The sequence below is a fragment of the Lissotriton vulgaris genome, unplaced genomic scaffold, assembly GCF_964263255.1.
Source record: "Lissotriton vulgaris unplaced genomic scaffold, aLisVul1.2 SCAFFOLD_661, whole genome shotgun sequence".
NCBI classification, from domain to species: domain Eukaryota; kingdom Metazoa; phylum Chordata; class Amphibia; order Caudata; family Salamandridae; genus Lissotriton; species Lissotriton vulgaris.
In genome coordinates this window covers 735,790-752,825 of record NW_028249328.1, presented here as the reverse complement: position 1 = coordinate 752,825, position 17,036 = coordinate 735,790, and the positions used below count along the sequence as shown (strand labels likewise).

General features: G+C 47.8%; 1 protein-coding gene across 1 annotated transcript in view; it reads right to left on the bottom strand.

Moving 5' to 3' along the window:
* The window catches only part of ALKBH3 (alkB homolog 3, alpha-ketoglutarate dependent dioxygenase), a 219,465-nt gene that overhangs the window by 84,556 nt on the left and 117,873 nt on the right, over window positions 1-17,036 (bottom strand). Inside the window, exons 7-8 of the mRNA XM_086950326.1 lie at window positions 10,329-10,417; window positions 6,488-6,697 (exon numbers count right to left, since the gene is read on the bottom strand). Coding sequence (XP_086806452.1) covers window positions 6,488-6,697; window positions 10,329-10,417 — 299 coding nt within the window. The remainder of the gene's footprint in view (window positions 1-6,487; window positions 6,698-10,328; window positions 10,418-17,036) is intronic.

Sequence of the window (17,036 nt, the reverse complement as noted above, 5' to 3'; positions counted from 1 at the left end):
CGTGTAGCGCTTGTCCTCTCACAATGACCCCTGGTGCAGGGGGGTGGGGGGGGGGCACTATCTCTTCTTCCAGTTCCTAGTATCCCCACTGCTGCTTCAGGGCCTTCTTCCCCGTTCGGCTGTGTGCCTTGTCATGTAGGGGGAGGGGGGGCAATGTCCGGAGTCTCACCCCCTGCCGCTCTCGTGATCGTTCTGCTCTCCCTTCCCTGCGTGGCCCCGATTCCTTGCTAGTGTCGTCCCTGGCGGGGTCAGCCTCCGCTGCTGGTGCCTCCCGTAGTCTGTCGCCTGCCCCCGTGTCTCGTGTGTCCTCCCCACCGGCCGTTCCACAGGCGGGAATGTGTGTATGGGGGGTGGGGAGAGGGCACCTCCGTCGATGCGGGTGGCACTAATGGGAATTCGGGGGTATGCACCGGACCGGTAGGCCACTGGCGCAAGGCCTCCCCCCAAGCGGTCCCTTCCTCCGCTTTTGACTCCTGGGCTCACCTCCGTTGTAGGCGTCCAATCTCGCCTGCGGGAACGGACCAGCTCCGCCGATCCAAGCGCCCGCGGTTTTCGTCGTTGGAGGGGGAGGGGTGCGGGGGGAGAGGTGAAGGGATCCCCCCGCTCTCCGCTCCCGGGTAGCACCTCCACCAAGCGCCGTGCCTCGCGGGTGGGACCCGTTCCGCTTCTCCCTCGGTCTCCGCGTCTGTGGTCCGGAACCTCACTCAAACGGCCGCCATCTTGGTAAAGGCGGCCGGAATTCAGTCCGGAGCTGCTGCTACTTCGCGGACGCCTCTCTCCGCACCTGAATGAGGCCCGGGCTCGGTCTGTCGCGCCGCGATTCCGGCTCCGCCACAGCAATCAGGCCGCCTCACAGGGCAGGTTCGCTTCGCCACTACGGTTGCTCAGCCCCTGGCCTGCGACCAGGAAGTCAGGCAGGCCGGGCGGGACAACCGGAAGTAGGAGGGCGGGAGCCTACCCCGCCTCCCACGGAAGAGCCGCGATTGTTTGGAGCACCGGAGCAGGCAGGAGCCTACCCTGCGCCCCGGTCCCGAAGAAGGGAAGAAGAGTCTTGCTGCCGGTGGGAGCCGCTGCACTGAGGATGCCGGTGAGTGGGGCTTCGCCTTGTTGGGGGGGGGGGGGGGGGGGGGGCATCTGTATGCGCGCGCGCGGCGGCGGACTGTGTATGTGTGTGAGCGTGCATGTGTGTGTGTGTGTGTATGTGTCCTGGAGTCTGTGCGTGTGTGTGACGGGGGGGGGGGGGGGGGGTTGCCTGTCTGGGTGCCTGCGTGTCTGTGTAAGTGTAAATGCGTGTGCGTGTGTGTGGAGCCGAGAGGAGAGGGGCTGGTGTGTGTGGAGGGGTCTCTGTGTATGCGTGTAGGTGACGGGGGTGTGCCTGTGTATGCGTGTGTATGTGCGCATGCGTGAGTGCTGTGTATGCGTGTGGCTGTGATGTGCGCATGCGTGAATGTTGACGCGCGTGCACGCAGCTCAATCCAAAGCTCGTCACAGTTTTGTGTCCCTCATTCCCCCGTGTCAGACGACTATAAGTCTCCGCCCTGGACGCATCCTTCGGATGCGAATTCCAGGGCGAGACCTAAAAAGGAGATCGCCAACTTAATCTTAGAAAAACCCACGCATACTTAGCACTTTGTAAAGCTACAGTAATACTTTGTGCAGGAAACATTACTCAAGAAGAGTCTATTTTGGAGTGTAACTGATCTCAAAAACATTGGCGTTAAGTGCAGATTAGTCTAGGAAAAGTTTGAAGTCAAGTATATGTTTTAGACACGTTTGCAGATAACTGTTTCAAATACTGTTATGTTCAGAGGTATAAACAGTAAAATCGAATTTTTCCAGAACTGGGCAGATGTTTATCGGAAGGCCTAGGAGGAGCTCAACCGGTGGATCCGACAAAGAGAATTTGCGTGAACTCACCGATTTGGCCTGGTATACATTAGGCACATAGTCAGCTTTGTGTACCTGCAGTGGTTTATAAACAGAGCTTCAGGGAATTGTCAAACACAACCAATGTGTGGTGCATGTCTTGGCTGGTCCCAGAGAACAGGTTATGGATGGAGATCCGGTAGCGGATTGTCCACTTCCTTCAAAGACCAGCTACAGACCACCTGGCTGCACCAGAACCTTGCTGCCTTGGGAGTCTGGCACTGTCCTAGAGATGAACCTTGCTGCCTTGGGAGTCTGGCACTGTCCTAGAGATGAACCTTGCTGCCTTGGGAGTCTGGCACTGTCCTAGAGATGAACCTTGCTGCCTTGGGAGTCTGGCACTGTCCTAGAGATGAACCTTGCTGCCTTGGGAGTCTGGCACTGTCCTAGAGATAAACCTTGCTGCCTTGGGAGTCTGGCACTGTCCTAGAGATGAACCTTGCTGCCTTGGGAGTCTGGCACTATCCTAGAGATGAACCCTGCTGCCGTGGGAGTCTGGCACTGTCCTAGAGATGAATCTGAGACTCTCCGACATCACTGTCCTTGCATAGGTCTGCAGCGCATGTCTGGAAAGGGTAGAGGCCAGTGCAGTGCATTGACAGACAGAATGGACTCTCTAAGGAGATGACGTGTGCTGGAGTCATGTTCCTGAAGCCTCACTGCACAGAGTGTCTCTAGCCAATAGGAGCAGAAAGCACACGTCATTACGTAGTCATAGAAGTCTAAGCACAATAGCAAATTGTGAATGTGAGGACTCTTTCCACCTCTGTGCTGCAATCCTAAATCTACTCAAGCAGGTGTTGAATGATCACTGATATTAGATAGAACTACTGAAGAAAGTGATACTCTGTAGTGGCATGGGCCAACCTCTGCAGCCCTCTATGGATGTTTTAGCAAATGTGCAGGCCTTGCATGAATATGTCTGTGAGCCCATACCTCGGATTTTAAAGATGAAGAATAGGGCTGTGTTACTCTAGGAAAAAGGGGAGCCTTGCTCTTTAGGGGACATGTAATTACAGTACAATGGTGGTCTGCATGCGACCACAGCAAAGTCAACAGCATTTGTTAACAAGAAGTGCTTAAATATACATGTGCGATAGGGTTTTTTACTCTGATAAAAACATAAGCTCACAATTCTACTGGAACTACAGATCAAGAGGAATCTCCTCCATGAACACCTCAACCCTACTCTTTTTAGGTCAGCTTAGGCCTATTTTTCTAGGGCACAACTCGTGTTCCCTGAGACATTGCCCAACAGGAATAATAGTGGGAAATGTGTCTGAAGGGGGACATCTTCCTCTTTGCGAATCAGTACCCACCTCCTACGAGGTGTTGGTTGGCAACTGCAGTAGCAAACCGCTGACACACACCAGTAAGACTCACAAATAAGACGAGAAGGCCCCTTCGAATTGTAAATAGGAATGGATTTCAAAGCCCATTTTGCCAGTCGGAAAGGCCTTTCTGGCTCCCAAATGAGTTTAGTAAAGACCATTATATACAAAAAGGCATTTTGTAGTTGCAAATCCTGTGGTTATGAGAATGGCTGTGTTTGCCATCATAGAATGGCTTTTCATATCAAGCCCAATTTTCATGTACATTTATATGAATTCTTTTATAGACCGAGGTTTTTGTATTACACCAGAGGTCTTCAAACTGTGGGGCGGGCCTTAGTTGATCTCGGAGGGGTGGGGGTGGGGAGTTGGTACTAGGCCCGCCCCCTCCCAAAAGGAACATTCATAAAAAGATATGAGTAATTATGAACACTACGCCATTCGTGAAAGAGCACTTTGTGCAATTCTCTGACTTCTTCATATCCGAATACCCGCAGAGGATAAATGGAGTGTATACAGCCCAGAACTCTATTATGTGGTTGTCATCTTGCTATCCTCTCACTAAATGACTGTAGATGATGGATGGAGCAAGTAAAGGCTGTCTAATGGACAGGTTTCCAGCAGTTTGTACCAGGTCTGCACCTTTCACGTGGGTTGCTGACAGTCAGTAGTAGTAGTAGTAGTAGTAGCAGGTAGCAGTCTATAAAGCAACTGTTACTTTAAATGATGGACAGTTAAAATAAAATAGTGCATAACAAAAGTCCCTCCAATACTTTAAACACACACCGAACTCTTACAAACCACGCAGACTTGTGAGACCAGTTGGCAAAAGATGTTTCAAGCGACCAGATTAGAATATGCTATGTAGTGTTTTATGCGTTTCTCAAGCGCAGCGCTTACCCGAAGGTGTCCTGGCGCTAGCTACTATTCTCTGAGCACAGAATGCTGTGGAGATGTAACACGTTAAAAAGCCAGGTTTATGGTCCTTTCCTGAATGCCAAGAGGTCAGAGGCATTCCTAAGATGGCAGAGAAGGCCATTCCAGGCCTCTGCAGCACAAATGATAAAGCTTCTCCCTCCCCACATGGCTTTTTTGATTGGGGGTACTGTCACCAGCTTAGCTCCTAAGGAGCGAATGGTTGTTTTGGGATTGTACCATTGAAACTGCCGCTTCAGATATTCTGGTCCAGTCTCTTGTAGGGCCTTGAAAACGGTGCATGAGGATTTAAAACACACCTGTTTTCTGATTGGTAGCAAGTGAAGTCTTTTGATTTCCTTAGAGATTGAAGCAAATTTAGGTGTGCCGGTAGGCAGTCTAGCTGCCGCGTTGTGCAACAGTTGAAGTTTATTTAAATATATTTCTTGAATATTTAGGTGAAGACCATTACAATATTCCAACCTTGATAAGATAAGTGATGTAACATCTGTCCACTGACTGCCCCCGGCAGAAAGGGCATTCTTTTCTTGATCTTCTGAGAGAATGAAAGGTGGCTGACGCAACAGCAGGAACCTGCTCACAGAAGTTTACTTTGTCATCTACTATGACTCCAAAGTTTTTGACTTTCCTGGTGGGTTTAGGAAGAGTGCCCAGTTTTTCCGGCCACCAATTAGCGGTCCAAAAGTTGGCATTGTTTCCAAACAGGATGATCTAAGTTTTGCCTGAGTTGAGTTTTCGGCAATTTTGTGTCATCCACATCCAGACTGCTTCCATACAGTCATGGAACCTTTTACTTTTTCCTGGTTCCTGTCCCAGAAGCAGAGACACAACAATTTGCGTGTCATCTGCATAGGGAGTAAGACAGAAGCCAAAGGAACTGATCAAGGCAGCCCAAGATGATACAAACATTATAGAGTGTAGGGTTAAGGGATGAACCCTGTGGTCCTCCACAAGATATGGAAAAAGGTTTGGAGTAAAATTTGCCCAAAGACACAATTTGTGATCTATCAGTTTTGAATGAGTTTAGTAGCTTCCACGCTTTACCCTGGACCCTGCATGCCCACAGACGATCCATCAAAAGGTCATGATGGACTGTGTCAAAGGTCGCAGTGAGATCCCACATGATTAGGCTGGCTTTGCCTCCCTGATCCAGGCTTCCCTGATTTCTTCTGTAGATTTAAAAAGTGCAGACTGTGTGCTGTGTCCTTCTCTGAATCCATAATGAGTGGGATCCAGGGTATGATTTCCACGTAAAAAGGCACTGAGCTGTGAGTTAATTACTTTCTCTACCAATTTTGCCAGCAGTGGAAGGTGAGAAATTGGTCTAAAGTTATTAGGATCCTTATGGTCTGGATTGTGTTTTTTCAGCAACAGAAATATCGAAGCTAACTTCCAAGATTTGGGGAAGTGCCCTAATTCAAACATTGCATTAAAAAAGGATGTAAGTGATAAGGCAATAGGTGCCAGGGATAATCTGACCACCGAGACTGGACACTGAACATAGGGGGATCCTGATCTCGCTGATGTGAGAACCATTTTTGTGTCACTTGTAGATAATGGAGCAAATTTATCAAGAATTAGAGGGAGGCCAGTAACTGGCTTAGTTCCCTCCATTAAAGCTTCTGTACCTCCTAATATAGGGAGGTTGAAGGCCAAGAAGATGACATCCACCTTATCCAGGAAAAAAGTGGCGATCTCCCCACATAATTCCTGGCTCGACTGAATTTTAGGTGAACAGGGGGGAAGTCAAGCTAGATAAAGTTCTAAAAAGTTCTTTAGAAGAATTTTTAGCTAGCTTAATTCGATTTGCAAAAACACTTTTTCTCCTTGGCAGGTCCTTTATATTAGGAGCCTCTCCCATTAGAATAGCCCCTGTTCACTAGAAAAACATGGATTACATGGCTTCAAGGCCATTGTCTTTTAACAGCCAGTATTCTTCTGCCCCCATCCTACCAGTATCCCCTTGTAAGTGCTCAGAGGGTTCTCCTGAATTAGTGTCCAATAGGCTCTGCATTGGGGCAATACTTTGAAGTAGTTCTACATTATGGCTCTACCACCCGGAACTGAAAGCGACGACCCTGCTGAATTCTCAACTGGAAGCTCCAACAAATATTCTGTAAATGTGCAGAAATGTTAGGGTAAGAAACAGTTGAATACCTGGTTAAAAACTGTGAGGGCTAAAGAACAATGTTTAGTATAAAGACATCTGTGTTTGAGAATTAACTCTTAAAGTGTTGAGTATCAGGGCTTGGCTTTAAATGCCCATCCCACTTCCAGATACTGTGGTAGCCTACCGGCGGTGGCTTCTGTCTCATTTCAAAGACTCGAGTGTCCCCAAAGCTGAGAGAAGCGATGATGGGGTTCCTCCCCAGCGCAGGTTCGTCGTCGCTGTGCCAGTCGATGCTGTCCTTGTCATTTCTGTACAGGTTGCAGAGAAGAGAGTTAAAAGAGTGACCAGTCACCTCTTCAATGCGGTCCTTCAGCATGGTCAGCAATGGATGCCACTGTGAAAATCAAACGAAGAAGGTCAGAAAAAGCAGTTATCAGCCCAGGCAAAGTTATCCGCTTATCTATCATTGTAGGTGGCCATCATGGGTATCTTTACTGCATTTTGTCCAGCCTGATTAAAAAAAATTATTTTAGCATTCTCAAAGCGAAAGGGGTTTTGGAACTCTGTCGCAGAACATGAATGCATCCCATTCAGATTTGGTATTTGGAAGAGACGCCCTAAACACGCCCCTTCCGAACACTGAATCGGCATGTATTTGCAACTACAAACTAATATTCGGTAACATGTTACCGATGCGATAATACGACAGGCAGTGTCGGGTACTAGAATACAGAGGTATGAGGTGGATTTAAGAATACACTACTTTAGTATTTTTTACTAAAGGGAAAGCTGACAAACTTATAGATAACGCCGTTGTAGGTACTTATCGTCTTCTGTTTAATCTACCTCGGCAGGCTTCGCCAGCACAAATTCGTTTAGAGTTTGGCCTTAGGAGACAAAACATAAGTAGCCTTGGAGCATTTTTGAAAATGTTATTATAAATTAAAAAATGATACAATATCTTTACTTAGTACAATTGTGTGGGCGGCAGTGAGTGATCCTAAAATATTGCAGCACGTAAATATTTTGTATTGCCTGTATCCACATTAAATTATTTTAAAGAACAAGGGAACCCGCTAGGTAAACAAGGACCTGGGGTATCAATTGCAAGAAAAACAACGGTCCTTGGCAAGGAAACTGACAATTATAATAATTATAGGCCACAATATGCACTATAATAACCAAAGAAGTCCAGCCGGACTTGCAAATTTATTCAATAATTAAATAAATTGATTTGGAAGAAAACAATAAAACAGTGGGACACAGTCCTGCATCCACAATGCTATACGTACATTTGGGACAATACAAACATATAAGGTGTTTCAGGCATGTAAGAAAAAATGGAGCAAGAAGGGGAAACTCTACAATGCACTTGCTTCACATATGTGGGGAACAAAACATTTTAGGCACATAATAGTGAACTAGTGTTAAGCCCACATATCATGTCGACGGCGTTTCGATCCAGTCAGAGATAGCGGATCATCATCAGGACAACCATTGTCTGCCTGAATTAAAGCATCAGCGCGAAGAATGGTGTGTCTACCACGCTGTTCCAAGTGGTCTGGGAGGGCTGAGTCAGAACTGGCTGCTGCAGTAAACCAATGCGGTTGTACCATGCACCCTAAGGTTCATTTGTACGAGTGGAAGCCTGGTCAGTTAGGATGTCTGGGGTAGGTTATGGCTTGGCATCAAGGATATGTTGATCTGGAATCAATGCGAGGGGCGGCTGGGCCAAGGATCGGAGATGAACTCCAGGGAGGAGCAGTGTCAAGGTAGTGCTCCGGCCTTGGTCTGCAATGGACCTAGGATTGCGACGGCTTCCGGGATTGAAGCGCGATCGCCTGTGATTAAGAAGTGGAACCGCTGTGGGGCTCCAAGATGAACGGAGGTGGAGAGACCTAAGTGGCGCAGCTGCCGATGAGCTGTATGCAGAGTTCCTTCGTTCTCAATGGAACGGCGGAAGACGTCCCGGTGCTCGATCGCGCCGTGGAACTTGAGCACCGGTTTTTCTTGCAATGTATCCACATTAAAGGCAGAGGAAGTCTGGCCTTTATCCCTGTCTCAAATTGTATTCAATAGAGTCATGAATGGAATCAGCAAAAAGGTTTCATTTTTGATGGATGGGGAGGAGTTCGCAAATAAAGCCAACGCAAGGCTGGTCAGCGCTATGTGAGTCCCTTTAAAATTCCAGAACTACCTGGGAGGCCTGAATAAACGAAATTCAAAACTAAAGCTTTTGTGATTCCAGCTTAGAAACTTCCAATTCGGTTTTGATGCACCGGCGTGGAAAGGCTGACCAAAGAAATGCCATGCTGAAGACATCTGCAATACTGTCTGCTGTTGCCCGGCGCGAGTGGAAGAGCAGAAAGGTCTGTTGAGACAGTATTTTAACCACAACTCTGTTTGCACATGGCGGCAAGCAGTTATAGCTCGTCTGCAGGGAGAGGACCGTATGTTTTTAGGAAAATGTTTAAAATACATGTTCTTAGTCGAGGAGAAACTTGCAAAGGGTGAAGAGTACTGTTCGCTGACGGGACACAAGTAGACAGTACGAGGCACAGCTGCAATCAGCACGTTTCTATTCTGTATTATGGGCATTTCTGATGTCTGATGAGACCGAATGGTTTTAGCTATGATCAACATATAGTATTAAGAAGCGAAAGGATTCTATCAAAGGCACGTGTCCTTGAATTATCATCCTGTGTAAATCAAATCCTCGTCTAACTAACAGCGTTGACAGGAGCTCGTCTAGGCGCGTTGGTGTTGAACCTCGGACATTAAAGCTAATGATATGCAAACATTGCAGACTTTTTGTGCTTATAATTGGTTTTGACATATGATTGCACGTACTAATTAGGTTGGTCTAATCACGTTGCACGTTATTGACTACTTTGCACAAATTGAATTGTGGTTTAACAACAGTGAATTGTGGTTTAACAACAGTGTAAATAGACACCTTGGTCGCAATTGGTCGAACGAGTTCAATGAGACCGATGAGATGTAATAACTGCAGATTGGGGCGATTAGAACCAGTGCCTGCCCTGCAGCTTTGGATACACCATGAAGGTTTGAAATTTATTTTAAGATGTTTTTGTTGGAATTATATTTATTCACAAAGTGTTACATGGTAATTTGATTGTGTCAGATTGTAAATTTTAATCAAGTGAACAAGAAAGCGCTCATTCATTTATTCATAGTGCTTGTTACGCCGCCATGTAACTGCTAGGGCCCTGGGCCCCGGCTGTCATTCTTTACTACCAGGGACTCATGATCAAAACATGTTTGAAGGGAGGGGACCCCAGTCACGTGTCTGAAGGGAGGGAGCCCAGTCACTGCAGCTTTCACTGGTATTACTCTCACCCCCCTTCCTCCCACCAGCCCCTGCCCCCGCCCCGTATTCACTGTAAATGTATCTCTGCAGAATTCTGGGGCATAACAAAAACTCCAAGCCCAGGAGTTGGGAGGCAGGGTGGTTGAATGGGAGGATTGCAAGGGTGTGTGTTTCAGCGCTGCCTCAGTGCTTGACTCCAGATACAACTATACACAGAGATGTGGAAGAATCAATACAATGCAAGTATCAATAGCACACACACAAATTCAAACCTATTCTTTGGTACAGTCCCTCCCTATTCCTTCCTATTTCACTTACTCGCATTAATGCACATACCACCTCTGATTCCAATATGAACAATGTATACATTTTAATTGTTCTCGTGTTTTTATCAACACAAAGTACATCAATACAGAAACTCACAACAATAAACTCATTACATAAACATAAACTTGCATACACTTTGGTACAGAGGCTGAGCATGTACTGGAGCCCCTGACCCCGTGCATGCTAGAAGGCGGAGTGGTGGAGGGTTGGCACTGCTATGGGCATCTTTGTCAGGCTGGCAACGATAAGTTCTATGATCCCTTAATGCATGTACAACACCCACCGCAAGGTCTCCTTTCCAGCACTAGCAGATGGCACACCCTCCTGCAGAACAACTGGACAAAGCCAGAGCACGAGAAGTACTCACGTGGGGGTTGGGCTGCATGGTGCTGTTCGAGTAGGTGTAGGGCAGCTCCCCGTACCAGGCGGTCAGCCGCGGCTCCTGGTAAGAATGCTCTGCAAGAGGGAAGAAACTGAGCATCATTAGATCAATGAATCCACAGGAGTGACAGTGATCAAAAGGGGATTGTAGGGGGTACATCAAGATAAACCTCGAAGTATGGAGACATCTGCTCGAGATTTCATTCAGAGATCGAGACATTATTGGGGGCCAAATGTTATTTGGACATTTTCACAAGTGGTTTGGTACCACAGTATTGAAACTAAAGTATCATCCCACAGAAATACAGTGTCCTAACTATGAGTGAAAAATATTGCCTCATAAAAATAATAATCTAATAACTACTGAGGAAATATAAATTTTATGGTCAAGAAATGTTCCCTAACGTGTACCCCACCGTCTCCATGTACGAGTTTAAAGTGCATGTAACTTCCCTCCTGTGCCAGCTATGAAGACGCAAACACATTTGCGTTCAACGTTAACATGTCCTCTTTCAGACCCACCATGAACGGGTTGAATATTCAGTTCCTAAGCATACTATGCCAACGTCTTTTTGTGGTGTACTTTACACGTTTTTCAGCTCTGGCGAAGCAGGCCCCGAATTCTGCCAGCGAGCCTTTTTCTGTCTTCTGACTCCGAACGCCTCAGCCTGGGCTGCCCCTGTACCTGTGACCTCTGCCTTACTCTCTTCGCGGCCCACGGCGCTTAGCTCAGCCTGCTGCCTGCCAAGACCGAATTCAACCTTCGCACTATCTGTTCCGCTCCTCGAAAATGCATTCCTACCTACTAGTTTAAGTAAACATTCCCCCAGCTGCAGAGCAAAGGGCCCGGCCTCACTGTCTCCGTGCAAGTAATTCATAGCCTCTGTTACCATGGAAGGCCCGTGCCCCCCTCGCATCTCATGCAGACACTTAGACGCTTATACACGCACTCACAGTCAGTATAGAATAGCTGCCCCAGAGACCTTTTCCGTCCAGATAATATGGTTCCTAAACATCAGATATCAGATATGATAGTGGTACAAGTTGATCTGACATGCCAGACTTCTGTCTCTTTCCGCTGGTGTAAATGTCAAGTCCCCTGCACCCTCCAGTCATACGTCATGCACACGTCATGCAGCTGCGCGCGCATCCAGGCCTCAGATTTCTGCTGACATTGCAAGATTCTGCTTTTGTTGCCACCCACTTATGACACTTACATGTGACGTTTCTAGCACACACCTCTATGTTCACGCCTAGTTCACGCCTTTCAGTTACGTATCACCACCACGTGTGTGTCTTATCTTGTCTCTCTCAGCTGTTACGCCTACTGTATTGGTTTCTATAATATGATTTAAGTATATAAGCTATGTGTTGTCCATAAAATATTGCTCTATCCCTTCCTGCACCCCTGTGGTGGCAGGAATACGATATCCGGTCTGGTACCATTCCTTTTTAAGGAATAAAACCCCTAAGAACTCTAACACCACGGACTCTGTCTCTTTCTTTCCGATTGAGTTATTTTTGTTTAAGTACTTACCTGCATAGAAATTAAGACGGTAAATCAAATATTTACCACATTATTCTGGCGCCCGAACAGGGACCCCTCCCCCACCTCACGCGCCGGTTGGTGCGTTGCAAGCTTTGCCCCCTGCCATCAGTCAAGACGGAACTACGCGTATCCGCAGGATTTCCTGTATCTCCCTCTGGCCCACGGAGGTGACGGAGACTGCGATCAGCACCCAGACGAGGCGGTGAGGAGTGCGGAGGATCCCGACCAGAGCCTAGCCGAAAGAAGCAAGGTCCGAGGTGTCAAGAGGCCCACCAGTTGTCCGAAGTATCCACGTGTCGAGTCGAGTCGAGTCCGGTCCAGTCCAGTCGAGTTTTCCGAGGCCTTCTGTTTCCGTGCTTCCCGGTGAGTACCATTGCTGGGACGCATCTAGACGGGTGCATTATTATGTATCCGGTAAAGACGGGTTTGGGTACACAAACGCGGTCTGCACTGTTTTAGACAGTGTATCTGTACTGTTTAGCAGTATATCCGTTATTCAAGTTCTTGCACTGTCTTCGACAGTGTATCTGTGCTGTTTAGCAGTACATCTGGTTCCGAGGGTAGAGATATATGTTCTAAATGTTCTCTCATGTGATTAATGTCGTGGTATGAGTGATTGTTTAATGTGCATTATTGTGTTTTTGTGTAACTAATTGTGTTCAGAGTTCAGTAGCAAGGATTGAGTATCCAGTATTAATACAATAAGTTAAAGCAGATAGGAACTAGGAAAGGGATGCTAGAGGAAGAAATTCCTATCCCCCCTAGGGACACGCCTGGAAATTACATGTACCACAAGCATGGCATAGACGCCATACTGTATCTAGATTTATGGGCCGATTATACTAAGCACCTAGAAGAAAAACACAGATGGCCCGCTACAGGAACATGGGATGCCGAGTGCATCCTGAAAATAGAAGAAGCACTATGGAGAAAGAAAGCCAGACAATCACAGAAAGATGCCATAGAGTTATGGCGTAAAGAATCACATAAAAGAGCCGAAAAAGAACTCCGAAGAGAAGACAGACTTAGAGAAGCGCCGGATAGAGTCCGAGAAAACGAATTAGTTAATGAAGGGATCCGAGTAAAAGCCGAACAAGTAGACCGTGCACGAAACAATCTTGTAAATGGTATGTACCTAGTGGCCGAGGGTTCGCCTGAAGCCAATTCAGAAATACCGAAAAATCTGCCGCCACCATTGGTTCCAACTAAAGTAAATCACAGGACTACTAAAGACATATTCCTGGCTTCATATCTAGATGATGTAGCGCCCGCTTACACCAACCCACCTGCCCGTGTACCGCCTACTGACGGTGATGGAGGTGGCAACCCGCCTCCAGACCATATTCCACCATTACCGCAACAGAGTTCCCCCGTTCGACAGCCTGTTCCTCCACCCCCACCACTTCCCCCACCTCAGGTTAAGATACCAAATCCATCGTTGCTTGATCCTACTAAAAGACCAGTTCAAGTACATATACAGACTCCACAGAGGGATAATGCCCAGGCCTCCGCCCCAGGAGGTGCAACAGGGGGTTACCAGACCCCACCAGCAACACACAGATTACACCTTAGGGATATGCAGAAGCACCCTATGCTCCAATCACCCCGTCTCGACATACTCAAAGAACAGCTCCCAGTTTGCAGATATGACCCAGTACCCGGTAAAGACGACAGAATGTTGATAGCATCACTACGTTAGCGGCAAGCTACAGATTATCTAGTGTTATTCCCAGATATGTCTGATCATCTAGATAGAATATATCATTTTGTCCAGACTGGGGAAAACCCTGAAAGTATTAAGGAGGCCCTGGCACATCAGAAAGTTGACACTCAAGCATATATACTACGTTTTTTTATAAATTGCTTAATAAGAGACCGAGACAGGCCAGAGACAGACCAGGGTGAAATGGAAGCCCTAAACAAGTGGGGTCAAAATATAGCCGAAGGAAAGCATGATAAACAGAATTGCATAGCTAGCATGTACAAAAAAATAAGAAAAACAGTAATAGAAATACACGAAAAGGAAAAGGAAAATGGCTCCTCCCAGGAGGAGGAAGGACCTGAAGAACAAGAAGCGACTACAGACATGATAGCGTATGTAGGTAAGGGAACTTACCTTAGGAAAGGCATTCGCCCAGAAAGCAAGAGAGTTTTTCTCTCTGGCATATCAAAACCGAATTCTCCTGAATATCTGTTTCAAGACACTGATAAAATGCTTCGAGAACGAATGGGGTACCATGTACTCAATTCTATGGATGAACAAGAACTAGCCCGGTCAGCAGTACTATGGGCTGACAATCCTAATATATACAATGATGACACAGTAGCACATACATTTCTGAACCTTTCCCCAGACGAGCAGAAATTAGCAGGTATATACATGATTCAGCACCTCCTCACGTTATACAGAAATAAACATTCTGATCCAGGTCCTTTACCCGATACATTAGAAGCACTATGTAGGAGAGTAGGGTCTGCTATCCTATGGTCACCCCAAATTTTTGCTTTTTGCTTCACTGGTTTCTGACTTAATGTGGCTGTGGGCCTGCTAATCAGACCCACAACCTGCTGTTCTCTCTCTAAATTACTGCCAATGCACTCTAGGTGCATTACGAATTGGAGCTGGTTCACCTTATGAGCCCCTGTATAAGTGCACCCTAGGTGCCCAGGGCATAGGTGTATCCAAGGCCTACCAGGGGCTGCAGCATGTATTATGCCACCCCTGGCCTGGCCTCCATATTTGACACAACTGGCTGATCACTCAGCTGGGGTAAGTCGGTGTAACCACCTCTTACTTAGGTACAGTATGTCTGTGCCTAACCCTAAACTGTACACATATGTTCCTATCAGCCACTCCTATGGAAGGCCTCATCAATCCTGGAGGCAGAGTGCTTGGAAATATGTGAGATGGTGCTCTGGCATGAGCTGAGCCTGTCTACAGCTGTCGGGAACCACTCCCTAAGCTGTTCCGGGATATTGCCATACCATATACTCTTAAGTGCATTATAATCCTCGCGGTTAAATGCTATCTTTGGTTTGGCTTTATCAAAACATGTCGAGTAAGGTGTCATACGAATTGGAATACTATCCCCTCGCCAATTCTGGCGACGGGGATAGCATTCCACCCTTCTAGAGGGATACGACATGTGTGTAACCTCAACCCCGGTTAAAGTTAAACAGAGCCTCAGCTTCACAAAATGGACGCTGCCACCACAGACACAAGTCTGGCCTCCTGCTGCTGACCGAAACTCGGCAGATGGTGGCCTGGACAAAGGGTTTCCTGCCTTGGGAGGTGCGAGCACCACCCCAGACAGGATTTTGTGTATTGGGTAGGACAGGGCTGAATAGAATCAGACATGCCCGGGGCACACAAGGTGTCCCCGTGCATAGGCCAGCCCAAACCGGTTCTGGGGCCTTCCAGCCCCAGTCCTGGCGCGGAGCTGGACAAAGGAAAGGGGGTGTAACCGCCCCCCTTCCTGGTTCCTCCCAGAGGAGGGACCTAGTAGGTGATCCACCCCCTAGATTGGGAATAAGAGGGGGAGCAGTGCCATTGCACGGCAGATCATCCCGAAATCAACTTTAAACTAAGAAGACGACTGGACTTCGACATTCTGCTGCACAGAAGACTGAAGAAGAATCTCCCTTGTGGCCAAGGAGTGACCACCCTGTGAACACAGGTACCAACCAGCAACTCGACGTCTGCTTTGCCGCCGCCTCCCGCCGGAGCCCGAGCCCAGAGCCCGACAAGAACCAGATTCCCAGACCTCTCAGAGCCCGATCCACAGTCCCTGCAAAGAAGGGACCCGTGGAGGCACCGAGTGACGTGGGACCGGACCTCTTGAAAGACACCCGAAAAGCTGACTGCGCAGCTTCTGAGGCATCCTCGACGTTGTGCTTTGGGGATTGAGAACCCCCACCACCGAGCAGCCCTTGCACCGAAGATCAGCCCTCCAGCATCTCCACGATCTGCGTGGGGCCCTTTTGCATTGTGCCACTCGACGCGCCATCCCGGCCACTAGCCACGTGGTCAGCGGCCATCTTGGCGACGAACCCGAAGATTTAAACAGCAGGTCTGGTTGCTCCAGACCTACCCAAGCTCCTGTGAAAAGGAGCACCCGCTCTGACCTTGCTGGTCCGAGTGAACAGCATCTTTCAACTTCTGCGGGGCTTGCATTTGCCAAGGCCTGTTTGCTCCGATCAGGTCGCCGACACCGCCAACAGCGAGAAGCCTACGTGGGACAGCTCGTGACCGACTCCTGGACGTCCTCGACCCCGGGTATCCACGTGGCTGCAGAAAGAAGCTACCCGACAACGCCTGTTTGCACCCGACATCGCCTGGTTCCAATCTGGTTCCACGGTAGTCACTGGCTAGTGACTTTGAACACTGTCCCCTCTGCTTTCAGGTCTTCACATCTTCAGATCCACCCTTGGATCCACCGGAACTCTTCTCATCGAGCCGCCTGCAGCATCTTCAGCTCCAAGCACCATCGACCAGCGTGACGAAACCCGACACAACTTCGACCCTGTGCACCCGCTTCCTGTGGGTGAGGTAACTCAGCTCCGCCGGTGCTCCTGCACTGGTACACATCCCAAGGGCCTGTGTTTTAAGTTTCAGCTCCGTAGGTCACTCGGAAGGTTCCTAACTTTCTAACTTTGTACTTTTTACGCACCATAGACTTTGTATTGGAAAGTGCGTGCACTTTGAACACTGCACCCGAGTCCCGTGGGCCTCTCCCGACAAAGTTAACTCCAGTCTCGAATAGCTCCAGCGATTCCCAAGGCCCTAGGCCTCTTCACTTTCCTCTTGGTATCTCTTATACCACTTTCTTAGTATATGGTTTAGGTGGCCCCTAGGGCTCATCCATATTGTGCAACTTTTGTGTATTTTAAACTGTCTTGTGATTTAACGCTTGTGCTTCTGTGCTCATAAAGAGTCCAGGGGATTTTAATAGTTAATAAATCAATATATATTTTCAATATATATCTGTGTGGTGTCCCTTTCATTTGGTATTCAAGGGGGTTGTGTATGGTATAACAGCTGGCTTCACATGCCTTTCAGAGTTTAGCCTAAGACTGCTTTGTCCACGTTACCACTAGGATAACTGGTCTACAAGGTTGAATTACAACCATCATCATAAGGGTTGC